Source organism: Eptatretus burgeri, chromosome 11 (assembly GCF_056783735.1).
Source record: "Eptatretus burgeri isolate ZD-2024b chromosome 11, Ebu_testis_v1, whole genome shotgun sequence".
In the NCBI taxonomy this organism is placed as follows: Eukaryota; Metazoa; Chordata; class Myxini; order Myxiniformes; family Myxinidae; genus Eptatretus; species Eptatretus burgeri.
Window position 1 is genome coordinate 47203561 of NC_140971.1, and position 13123 is coordinate 47216683.

Sequence of the window (13123 nt, forward strand, 5' to 3'; positions counted from 1 at the left end):
CAACAATATATATTTTGATGAAAGCAATGACAAAGGATGTAAATATGTAAATCGGAAATATGTGCTTGTGTTTTTTTCTGGAAAAACAAAATATGTAAGAGATGCACCAGAAAATCTTTTTCTTTCCTCAAACTCAAATGGCCCAAATACACTGGAAGACAAAAGAAGTCACATTGGGGCACAACACTGTTTATCCAGTCAACATCACCACTTGTATTGTGTGCCTTTAATTTTTGAGTTACAATGTTGCTGGCAGGATGGCCGAGCCTGTAGAGACATGTACAATTGCCTCCGAGCCATCTCGCCTGGGTTCAACTCCAAGGTGTCGTCCCGTTATTTCGCAGGCAGGGAGACATTAAACGGGAATCGCTTCTGTTAGCATTAGGTGGTGGACGTCAAAGATCCCACTGTGTCCTCGAAGAGTCAGTGAGCCGTTACACCATGAGCTGTCACACCATGCTAACACCATGAACAAATTCCAAATTCCTGCCCGAACTACTTAGTTGAACTTCAGGCCTGGCCACCTGGTTCGTGAAAGACTTGAGCATAACTCTCGGAGCAGAAAAAAACCATTTTGTATTTGTGAGCAACAATTAATGGCAGTAGAATACAACCTTGAAATCGAAATATGTGTTCATAATATCAACGACAGCGTACACAGAAAGGACGTGAATTATACAAATTTGATATTTTATGAATCTTTGTTTTGTGTATTTTTTTTTTAATTTGAAGTTTTTTTTTGTTGGATATCGACTGGGCGGCGTATTCGTCTTCCAGGTTCTTTCGGATCTCCGTTGTCCACGTGACGGTAACTTTGAAACGTATCACGGACTAGTTACGTTAACATTAGAGGAGGAGGTTCGTGGACCTATTATTTTTGTCACTGTTCGGCCGTACCGTGTTTAAGTGTCAGTTCCCCGGGGGGTGGGACACAAGGTCGAGTCCCTCCATGGTGTAAGGAATGAACACAGCCGTTGCTGTGGCCGGGTTCTCCATCGGAAGGTTCGTTCTGTTGTCTTGGCTGGCCGAGGGGGGACATGTCCCACGGGTTCGGGACATGGACCAACAAAAGGCTCTGCAGGTGTACGGTCAGTGTGCACGTGTGTGTGATCGAGAGTTGTGTTTATTCCTTGTTTGGTGTTCCCATCCGAGCACGTTGCGCATGCTTGGACCCCAGGCTCGAATCTCATTTACTGTGCCGCTTCGTCCGTTGTATATTCATTTCCCCGTCATCCGTGTTGACGTTTAGTCTTGTCCGTGACTCCGCGAGTCTGAGATGATGAATTGAAACAATAAAAACTTGGATCGAGCAACACACTGTGCATGTCACGTGATTGGCCATTGGCCATGCGTGTTGGACATTGACGAAATAATTAATTGGTGGTCTCGCCCATTCCCAAAGGGACGGTAGAGGCGATTGCAATCCGTGTGTTCCCCATGCATATACTGTATAGTATACATTTTTTACAGGACTTAAATATAGATCGTTCATTATCAGATCTACGCCAATCTATATACTGCGTCATCCGTGTGGCTTTGCTTTGGTTGTTCTGCATGTTGGAACAAAGAAACACAACCAGTCGCTTCTCTGACGGGAATATTAAGGGGTTGGGGGGAGAGTGCGAGAGGGGAGGGAAAGGAGAAAGAGAGGAAGGGAGGAGGGGAGGATGGGATAAAGAGGGAGGAGGGGAGGATGGGAGAAAGAGGGAGGAGGGGAGGGTAGGAGAAAGAGGGAGGAGGGGAGGGTGGGAGAAAGAGGGAGGAGGGGAGGGTGGGAGAAAGAGGGAGGAGGGGAGGGTGGGAGAAAGAGGGAGGAGGGGAGGGTGGGAGAAAGAGGGAGGAGGGGAGGGTGGGAGAAAGAGGGAGGAGGGGAGGGTGGGAGAAAGAGGGAGGAGGGGAGGGTGGGAGAAAGAGGGAGGAGGTGAGGGTGGGAGAAAGAGGGAGGAGGGGAGGGTGGGAGAAAGAGGGAGGAGGGGAGGGTGGGAGAAAGAGGGAGGAGGGGAGGGTGGGAGAAAGAGGGAGGAGGGGAGGGTGGGAGAAAGAGGGAGGAGGGAGGGTGGGAGAAAGAGGGAGGAGGTGAGGGTGGGAGAAAGAGGGAGGAGGGGAGGGTGGGAGAAAGAGGGAGGAGGGGAGGGTGGGAGAAAGAGGGAGGAGGGGAGGGTGGGAGAAAGAGGGAGAGGGGGAGAGAGGGAGGGGGAGAAGGGCGGAGGAGGGGTGGAGGAGCTATGAGGGGTGGGTGGAGGGAGGAGGGAAGGGTGGGAGAAAGAGGGGAGGGAGGGGAGAGGGGTGGAGGAGCTCTGAGGGGTGGGTGGAGGGAGGAGGGGAGGGTGGGAGAAAGAGGGAGAGGGCGAGAGATGAAGGAGGGAGGGGAGAAGGGTGGAGGAGCTATGAGGGGTGGGTGGAGGGAGGAGGGTTGGGGGTGCTACATGGGGTGAGGAAGAGGGAAAGAGCGAAGAAGGGGGGATGATGAAAGTGATGCCTCAACAAATATCGCTGTACACTCCTGGAGGGGGTAGGGTGGAGGATGGGGGAGCCATGGGGGGGTGGGTGAGGGGAGGAGTAGAAGGTAAGTGTGAGGGTGGGGTTCTCGACTTGCATTTAGTAGTGGGACTTGCAGAGGGAGGGAGGGAGGGAGGGGGTAGTACAGATTGAACAAAATGGGGTACATTAAAACAGCATGTGGAGACCGCTGGGAGATGTCCATGGAAGGGAAGGGAAGGCAGCGTGATGGGAAGGGAAGGGAAGGCAGCATGATGGGAAGGGAAGGGAAGGCAGCGTGAGGGGAAGGGAAGGCAGCGTGATGGGAAGGGAAGGGAAGGCAGCGTGATGGGAGGGGAAGGGAAGGCAGCGTGAGGGGAAGGGAAGGCAATATGAGGGGAGGGGAAGGTAAGGGCGATAAAACGTGCCCAAACAGCAAGTTTCTTTTTAACAGCATGGTTCTATATAAAACCAGGTAGGAGCTTTTAAAACCCATGCTATCTGCCTGCCAAAGGCCTGCCTGCATGCATTCATGTTCATGCAGAGACCTTTGCACCCATCTGGTCAGCTCACTCTGAATCTGATTCGTACAAGCTACTTTATTGGGAAGCAGTTTCAAATTCAAAACTAAACTGCCAGTCCTTAACAGTCCCCTTAACAGAGGGGGAGGGGTGGGGTAGGTTGAGAGGGGAAGATAATTTGGAGGGAGGGGTAGAGTAAGAGAGGGGTGGGGAGAGAGAGGGGTGAGGGTGAGGGAGGGGTGTGGTTGGGGGGATGAGGGGGAGAGGGGTGGGATCAGGGGAGAGGGGTGGGAGAGAGTGAGAGGGGTCGGAGAGAGTGAGGGGGGAGAGGAGTCGGGGAGAGGAGTCGGGGAGAGGAGTCGGGGAGAGGAGTGGGAGAGAGGGGAGAGGAGAGGAGTGGGAGACGAGAGTGAGAGGGGAGAGGGGTGGGAGAGATAGTGAGAGGGGAGAGAGGGGAGAGGGGTGGGAGAGAGATTGAGGGGTGGGAGGGAGAGGGGTGGGAGAGAGAGTGAGAGAGGGGTGAGAGGTGGAGAGAGGTGGGAGAGAGGGGAGAGGTGTGGGAGAGAGGGGGAGAGAGAGGGGACATAGAGAGGAGAGGGGAGGGAGAGGAAGAGAGAGGGGGAGAGGGGAGGGAGAGATGGGTGGGTGAGGAAGAGATGGGTGGGAGATTGGAGGGGAGAGAGGAGAGAGAAGAGGGGAGAGAGAAGAGGGGAGAGAGAAGAGGAGAGATTGGAGGGGAGAGAGGAGGGATGGGAGGGGAGAGGGAGGAGAGATGGGAAGGGAGAGGGGGGATTCCGGCAGATGTGACACCAAGTTTAACATCCATCTGAGAGATGGCACACACATTGATGAATCACCCTGCCTGTGAAACAATGGGATGACAGTTTATAGGTGGATCGGGAATCAAACTTAGGCGAGACAGCTTAGAGTGACCATGCTTACCTCTCGGATATCCTGCCGTGATGTGACAATTCATTGCTTCGTAGCACCTGAAAACATTTTTCACTTATTGTGATCATAAAATTTATTTTGCCTTCATAACTCCGGTATCGAACCATGATATCGCCATCGATGCTTGAAGAGCATGTGCCAAGTAAGCACTCCAACAAAATGGTTGAAGAAACTTTTAAAAATGAAACGTTTAATTTTTTTTGTATGCATTTATCTTTGCCGAAGTGGTGGGTCGTCCAATGAAAGAAGATCGCACAAAAAGGGGAAACTTGGTGTGTAATAAAATTGCACATTTTCAGTGAGCCAGCCAAAGCCCGATGCACTGCAGACTAACATGGGGCCTGAACTTTGTTCAAATCGATGAATATACAGTATTCAGTGACATTGTGAATGTTTTAGAGTGCTCGCTAGGTGGCTTAAGCACTCAAGGAAGCCCTCCAATGAAACATTTGATAAGGCCTGGCTTGGAAAGCGATTAGCGATTGCCGATCAGTCATATTAAACACCTCCCGGAGATGCCCAAAAATATCAAGCTATGTCCAAATTAGACAAATGAACACCTTTTTAAGCAGTAGGAACTGCTGCTAACTTCAATTCTGGAGCTTAAATTTTGTAATCTGGCTTATTTTAAAAGAGTTGAGAGGTTATGGCATTTTTGAAATGAAATAAAGCACGAACGCTGGCGTCTCTGGGCGTTTACAACCACTGCAATGTATCCAGCAATTCGTAGGTATGGTGATCAGGCATTCGATAATATGAGTGAGGAAAGGGGAAAAAATTAAAGCGCTTTATCATTAATAAATCATTGCGGCTTGTTCCAAGTGAAGGCATTGTTTAGGAGGCTGAAGGAAAAAATGGCGAATTAAGACCCCATCAACTTTGAGGGACAACGAGGTGCCTGAGGATGCACATGATAAGGGATATAATTAAATTAGGCTGTTAATTATCTTCAAAAGGGGTGTTTTAATGAACCCAAACACCCAACTTCCACTGATGGACCAACGATTGTCTTGTTATCTTGGAGTGCATAAAATTATGATTGTTTAGGTTATCTGGAATCGGAATGCCAGATAAGTTATTGTCATCGTGCACCATCCGTCTGCTCTTGTCCTACTTCAACTTCTCCTACCATGCTGCTGGGCCAATCTGGCTGAAATCTGGCAGCAAAAGTCCACTCCTGACTGGTAACAGGGTTTGCAAAGCCCGTTCCGGTCCCGTGACTGGCGGACTTAGTAAATTCCTTCAAAACTTTTCTTCAAATTGGGATTACAACATTAGGACAGGATCCTGATGTTAAATCGTGGAGGTCATGTTGATCATGTGACCGTGTGTCAAAATGGCAGACTTGGGTCAATTATTTGGAAAATCGCATAAATTCCTTCAAAAATCTTCTTCTCCAGACCCACCAGTCAGTATCCGAACAAATTTGGGTTACAACATTAGGCCAGGGCCCAGATAAGCTACAGGACCAGTGGTCCTATTTTTTATTTTTAATGCTTTTGAATAATCAAATTTCTTGCTGAACATTAATGGAGTATTTGTGAATTTGTGTTTGACATTCTGGCAGGAAACTAGAATATTCAACTGATTCCACCTTTATTTAATGGAAGTTGTTGACGCTTTTGATGCCGGCACATCACCGTTATGTTGAATATGTTGTGTACTGCGCAGATGTGATTAAAGACATCCGTGATCCAGAGAGACCAAACTCTCTGGAGGACCTGAATGTTGTGAGCGAAGAATGCGTGTGCATTCACACTCTCTCCATGGATGAATTCCTCGTCATCATCCGCTTCACTCCTACTATTCCACACTGCTCACTTGCCACACTCATAGGTGTGTGGACCCCTCTACCCCAACCCAAAATCTATTACCCCATTGCTCTTCACACTTTAGTTTGTTTGGCCCATTTTGATGTTCACCCCCCCTCCCATTACCTCCTCCACTCCTCCTTGCCCACTCTCCCTCTTATCCACATTTTACTCACTTTGTCATTTTTATTTTGCTTTAAAACTGAAAAACAAACTTGATAAAAAAATTATGTTTTTTACTGTGTCAATGAGTCATTGAGTAGCTTATGTGTCTGTGCTTTAGATTGACAGCAAGGACATTGGGGGGGGGGGACAATCGATATGGCAATGCAGTACCGCATGTGGGATTTTGAACCTGGGTGACAGCAGCAACATGCCATTGCAATGCTCGCATTGACTCTACAAATCGGCCGACGTGCAAATTATTTATTAAAATAATACAAGATTCCTGTGCAACAAAACTTGTAACCTGCATAGAACTTTGAATACATGCCCTTTGCAATCCTATTAATTTGCATGCTTGGTGTTGGCTTAATGGTTAGAGTTCTGAGGGCTTGGGATCCTCGGGTCCTGAGTTCAAATCCCGCTCAGCTGTTGAATTAATACCAGGTGAGGTTAACTCGGCCTGTCATCCTTCCTAGGTCGGCAAAATGAGTGCCAGCATGCTGGTATCCTGTGTCGGAGTGGCAACCCATCCAGGATTGTGTCCAAATTCCAAGGAGACTGCTTCGGCAGCACCAACGCTCTGCACAGAGTATGGTCCCAATCTCCTCCTGTCCTCCTATTAATTTGCACGTGGTCACTGGCTTTTGACACCAATACAAATTTTCTTACGGACTCTAGGCATCAAAAAGCTACTTATATCGAACAAACAGTTTCAAATGGAGCACCGCACCCCCCAATTTCAAATGGAGCCATTAGAGCATTTAAATTGCATCAGATGTGGCAATAAATGATTTGTTCCTCCCAGCTTGCGAGCTCAATGGACAGAAGACGTCATTTGCATTTTTACCTCCTCCATACCTTCCTTGTTTTGAATCCCGTGCGGACACAGGCAACTTGCTTATAATAGTAATAATCATATCACAATTCGAGTTATTTTACAAAGAACGTTGGCACAGGAGGCTGTCGAAGAATTCACTTCTTCAGGTTCAGAGTTCGAAACATTTATTCATGCACATGGAGAAGAAGGAATTAAACAATATGAGGTACAAGCAATATCGCACGATGGACCCATCAAGTCTGAGCAATGGTTTCCAACTTATGGTTGTTTGTCCATGCTCTATCCTCTCTAAATGCTGAGCACCAGGCAAGGAAGCAGCACATGCCATTTTAAAAGTCTTTGGTATGACTCCTCAGACAGAGTTCGAACCATTGACCTCCGAGACTCAGAGCGGACGCTGTAACCATTACGCCACAGAGCCTGGTGGTGAATATATCACCTTGACTAATAATGATGAGAAGTATGTTTTTTTTTTACTTCATTGTTTTATTGTCATCCGAAATGGTTTTTCAATAAGAAACAAAAGTGCATTTTTTTGAAAAATTGGTTCCTTCCATTTTAATCACCGTTGTGCAAAAGTTCCATCGTTGTAATTATCAGAAATTGACATCCTTTTCAAATCGCAAGTTATATTTTTCCTCACTCATCTATCTATAATTCCAGCTGTGTGTGTGTGTGTGTGTGTGTGTGTGTGTGTGTGTGTGTGTGTGTGTGTGTGTGTGTGTGTGTGTGTGTGTGTCTGTGTGTTTGTGTGTGTGTGTGTTTGTGTGTGTGTGTGTGTGTCTTTGACCGCTGTTTCTCGACAACCGCTGGTCCGATCTAATTGAAACTTGCCAGGTATATTGCTGGGGACCTGTGGATGTGCCTTTTCAAGGTTTGATATTAATCTTACAAGTGCTTCCCAAGTTATGGCCATTTATTTACCAACCAATGACAGGACACGTGCTGCGTAGGCGTGGCCGATGCGCCATTCAGTTACCAATCACAGGACACGTTGCTGCATGGGCGTGACTGCGTAGGCCGGTGCACGGCCGGCCGACGATGACGTCACGTGTCGTGCTGGTTACGATGGGGATTGATTGGTGCCTTAGTTACCGTGGGGTAGGAGTGCCAATGGCAAATGGCAGCGAATGTCATGGCAAGCAAAGACAGGGAGGTAAACTTGATTTTAATTAACTCTGTGTGTATCACAGCAGTTGTTACTTCAATGCAAGCGATAATTCGTGGAATGATGTGAACATTCCGTACGGGCATGCACTACTTTTGGATAGTGATGACTTACTGTATTCTAATAATTTCTTGATTTCTTATCCACATTTATAGATAAACACAATGCCCCAATCCAGTCGTCGTTTATGAGAGCGAAGGAATGGCCTGTGTGTTTGTTTGAAAGTTTTTTTTTTTTTTGCATGTACGGCCACGCACGTATGGGCACGCGAGAGCGAAGTAACGGCCTGTGTGGTTGTTGTTTCTGGCACGCGATTTGAAAGTTTTTTTTTTATATTTTTGTTTTTGTATGTACGGCCACGCACGTATGGGCACGCACGTACGCCCATGCACGTACGCCCATGCACGTACGGCCATGCACGTACGGAACCGCACGTACGCCCACGAACGTGCGGCCACGTGAGAGCGAAGGAACGGCCTGTGTGGTTGTTTATGGCAAGCGGTTTTAAAGTATGTATATATATATATATATATATTTGCACGTGAAAGCGAAGGAACGGCTTGTGTGGTTATTGTTTCTGGCACGCGGTTTGAGTTTTTTTGCGGGGGGGGGGGGATTGCACATATGGCCACACATCTACGGGCAGGCACTAGTAGTTAAAATGAAAATAACAGAATTATTTTTGAACAGGACACCTTTTCATCAGCTTTTTCGGCTGGACTGTACTGCGTATTCCTCATGAAAGAGCAGAAGGCATCTACCGATGAAAGGCCGTTCATTACTCAGTCAGTCTGACAGGATGCAGTGCAGAGGTAGCGTGCTTACCTCTCTGAGCCATCTCATGTAGGTTTGATTCCCGACCCAACTATAAACTGTTGGATCTTTACTTTACAGGCAGGGCAAGATGTCAATGGGTATGCCGCCCCTCGGATGGATGTTGAATTGGGATCTGGCTGCTAGAATTAGTTTGTGGACATTCCATGATATCTGTCGAGGAGTTGGAGAGGTAGAGCGGACATGCAAGCACGGCATTTTTCCCTGCGAGAACAGGGGTTACCCTTGTGGGTCCCATGACAATCTTCTATCATGGTTCCCTTTTTGAGGCAATGTTTTTTTTTTAATGGCCCGATGCCTTTCCTGACGCCAACCCTTTTGTCACCTCTTATGACACGCAGGGACACGGTGTAGCTATTCTAAACTGGGGCACACACCGGGACATCCCAGAAAGCTGGGACTCATTTTACTGACCTTGGAAGAATGACAGTCTGAGTCAACCCCACCTGCTTTTATTTCAACGGCCAAGTGGGATTTGAACTCAGGACCCAAGGATCCCAAGCCCACCACCTTAACCATTAAGGGAGAGGTAGAGCGGTCACTTTGGCAAATTTCCAAAATACCATTCTTACCTCTAGGAAGCACCGCATCAGCAGCACAACCACAGTCTTTCTAAAATAATGTACACCTGCAGACCACACTTGCAACTCAGTTCCTGGTCAATATGTATACTAATCATCAAAAACACAGACGTTGACTTGTGACACAAGGGATTTAGGACTCGCAGTCCTTTTAACCTGTGCGTACTTGATTTGGGGACAGGCATAATATATCTGAGTTGCTCGGTTCTGTAAATCAACAGGTAGATTTAGACTGAATTGAGGTTTTCAGATTGAGTCACCAGTTTTTCCTTGTGAAGATTTCCTCAGAAGAGAGACTCGAATCACAAAGGGGAAGCAAATGCTATTTAGTCAAATAATCTCAAACATGATGAGTATTTTGAGGTAGTGTTTGGAAGAAAATTTAGTCTTAAGTTTTCTCTTTTCCCCAAAAATATTAAAAACAAAGCAAAGAAATATGAGAAAAACACATCAACATTATTGGAATCTTCCGCAATGAGGCTGAAGCACAAGGTCTCCCATCACAGATTGGTCGGTGGTTTTTGCTTACTTTTTTTAAACGCATCTTCTCCAGTCTAACTCCTGCTCTCGTGGCCCTCCGACCCTCTCTGGCTCTTCCAGGATGCACATGTTCTTTGAGTAACCCCATCCTAGTTAAACACCAAAAATCCAGGCTCACCACACACCTCAACTCTTTTGCTCCTCGTTTTCCTGTTTGTAAAACGGTTTTCCTGAGGCTGTTCAATCCTACTCTTCCCTCTCCCCACCTCCCCTGCCTCCCTCAGGGATTTAAGCAGGTGGTGTACCACCATGTCTTCTTATCCCCCATCCCGACCTGCAATCTTTCTACCCCCTTTAACCCTCTTACATGCAGGTTACTAAGGGATTCCTTCCATCCTATCTTTCTTCTTTTCCTGTTCATTCATTCCCTTGCTCATTGCGTCCAACTGTGGCCTAACTGCTCTCTGTACATGGTAGCAGTTTGGCCAAAGTAGTTTCTTGGATAAGGGTTACAATCCTCCTATGTAAAGGGGTTGTCACACCTTGACGTTTTAGCCAGCGTATGCCGACTTATGAAAAATTTGGCAAATACGCTGGCACAAGTCGAATACGTTATGGGTCAGTTTTGTATACGTTAAGAGCACGCTGGCATACGTCGTAGTACGCCGAGCTCGTCGACAAATTTTGTGCATGCTCAAAATTTTCCAACATATACCAGCGTATGACTCACACGTTCCGCATACGCTGGCCATAAGTTGTAGGCAATTGTTGACACACGTTACTTGTAAGTTACTCATAAGTCAAAATACGTCGAGGTAATGTCTAGCGTACCCGAAACTTATTTCTAACCTATGAGTAACATGCTTTGAACCTATGTGTAACGTATCTCCAACGCATATTGACGTATGTAGACGTATTTGACGTCTTCCGGACGACCACAGAACTTACTAAACGTGTTTCTAACTTTCAGCTACCGTATAATGGCGTATTGGCAGCGTTTAGGGGAATTGGTATATAAAATGGGGCTCACAGGAGGAACCCGTCAGTGTTCCTGACTCCATGTTTTTTTTGTTTGTTTTTTTTTTTTCTTCGGCATGATGGTGATGTTGACACTTCGATGTCTAGTGCGGTTATGATTTGAATCGTCGAGCAGCAGCCTTTTAATAGGCTACGCCACGTGATCGTCGGCGACACTCTGCCACGCTTTATGCATAAGTTAGACTATCGTTGGGCAAAAGTTGTGAACGCCGACAACACGCTAAGCATTCGTTGGTATAAGTTATCTATAAGTTATCGAAACGTTCTGTGTACGTTACAAATACGTTATGCATATGTCCAACTCGTTAATATACGCCCAAAACTGAAAAAAACATCAATAGTTCAGCGTACACCAGCGTTTTAGATCAATTTTGATACGTTGCCATACGCTGGCGAAATCGTCAAGGTGTGACAGGGGCTCAAAATACTGAACTGAGTGTGCAGGAATTTGGAATTTGTTCATGGTGCCGGCAATAACTTGCCTCCTCTTCTCAAATGACACTGTGGGATCTTTAATGTCCACCAAGTAAATCTTGCAGAGGGGACATCCGGTTCAACGTCCATCCGAGGGACGGCAAATATCGATAAACCGCCCTGCATGGGAAACACCAGGATGGTAGTTTATAGCTGGGTCGATATTCAAACCCAGGCTGGACAGCTCAGAGGTGAACGTGCATACTTGCAAGCTATCTTGCCATCCGGTAAAATGGTTTAGATTTTGTAGTAAACTATTAATTTTTGAAATATTTTGATCATGCATAATGTTTTTCTCTTCATAATGTATTTAACTACAATTATCATAAAAGTTTATTTTTATTTTTATTTTTTATTTTTGAAGCAATATGTTTAAAATACATTGTGCCTGTTTTATTTATTTATTTTTCTCTTTGCAGGGCTCTGTTTGCGGGTGAAACTGGAACGTTCATTACCATTTAAACACAAGGTCAGTTCGATGTCATCCCTCATATCGCTCACATTTTAACCTCGTCATATTCTCACAAATGTTCCACCTCAAACGTTCGAGTGTGATTCCATTCATTCATTCATTCATTAGTCTTCACATACCGACGATGTCTTGTAAATCCGCTTTCAAACTTCAGAGTCCAGCCTTGGAAAGCCCCCAAAGCTCTCAGGACATCTGTTGTTAATGATTCCTACTTTGTCACTGCGACGGATCAACGATGATGATCCACGAGAAAGTACACCCTGGGATCAGAAGGGTTATTCTCCTCTCGAATCATATCGTAAATGAGGTTATCACCTCTGTTGCCTTTTGTTTGCCATTGAGTCAACTTGATGCGGATGGTTCTTTACAAGTGCTTGTGGCCTGTCACCTGCAGCTGGAGATTTACATTGCTGAAGGCACCCATGTCACGGAGAAAGAGAGTGAGTCCAAATAGTCGTAAACAAAACCTGATTTCCAACATTGACTTATTTATTTATTTTAAGGTCAGTAACTGCTTCTTTTCCATATCTGTAAGAATATTGGTTTGGTTCACTTGGATGTGATAATGGTAAAGAAATGAGTGGTGAAGAAATTGCTCTGAGAATGCATGTCTAAAATTCATTTGATCACACGTTAGTTTATCGATAGTCGCCAAATTTTCACTTGCAGTGTTTTCCCAAAACTGCTCGGTTCATTGTGTTTTCCCAAAACTGCTCTATGGGGGATTTCTTGTTCCAAGCGTGCAACATGTTCTTTTGACGCGTCCCTTTATTTGGGCGGTGTATAGACAACTGATCACTTCTGCAAATAGAAATAACCTGGGTTACGTACATGAAGCAAAAACATGCCTACTGCTTATGTGCGTATATGATACATCATGGTTATATAGCTTGAATAATTCCATTTGTAAGCCTGGTGCTGGCTTAATGGTTAGGGTGGTGGGCTTGGGATCCTAGGGTCCTGAGTTCAAATCCTGCTCAACCATTGAATTAATACCAGGTGGGATTGACTCAGCTTGTCATCCTTCTGAGGTCGGCAAAATGAGTACCAGCTTTTCAGAAGAAGTAGATGGTTTCGGTGGGATAATTAGACAATGATAGGTCCTAGGAGATTATTATTCATAATTTCTAATCAGCCATTGCACTATATAGGGTTATAAAATGGATATTTTGGTGACACAGTGGTGCAGAAATGTCATTTTCTGCACCACTGTGATGAAATAACCTTGTTTTATGAATAACATACAAAGACCACCAAGCCAGTCAGCTGACCTGTCCTGATTACCATGAAGAGCATAATAGTAGGGGAGCCA

The 13123-nt window shown here is 45.9% G+C and overlaps 1 protein-coding gene across 3 annotated transcripts in view; it reads left to right on the plus strand.

Moving 5' to 3' along the window:
• Positions 1-678: 678 nt before the first annotated feature.
• The window catches only part of CIAO2A (cytosolic iron-sulfur assembly component 2A), a 33430-nt gene continuing 20985 nt past the window's right edge, over positions 679-13123 (plus strand). The window contains exons 1-4 of one of the 3 annotated variants that reach the window (XM_085846341.1): positions 679-808; positions 5622-5786; positions 11759-11808; positions 12206-12251. In XM_085846341.1, the coding sequence (XP_085702467.1) occupies positions 694-808; positions 5622-5786; positions 11759-11808; positions 12206-12251 (376 nt within the window). In that variant the 5' untranslated portion in view covers positions 679-693. Of the gene's footprint in view, positions 1089-5621; positions 5787-11758; positions 11809-12205; positions 12252-13123 lie in introns of all 3 variants that reach the window. The other 2 variants (XM_085846340.1, XM_085846342.1) reach the window with 2 other exon arrangements.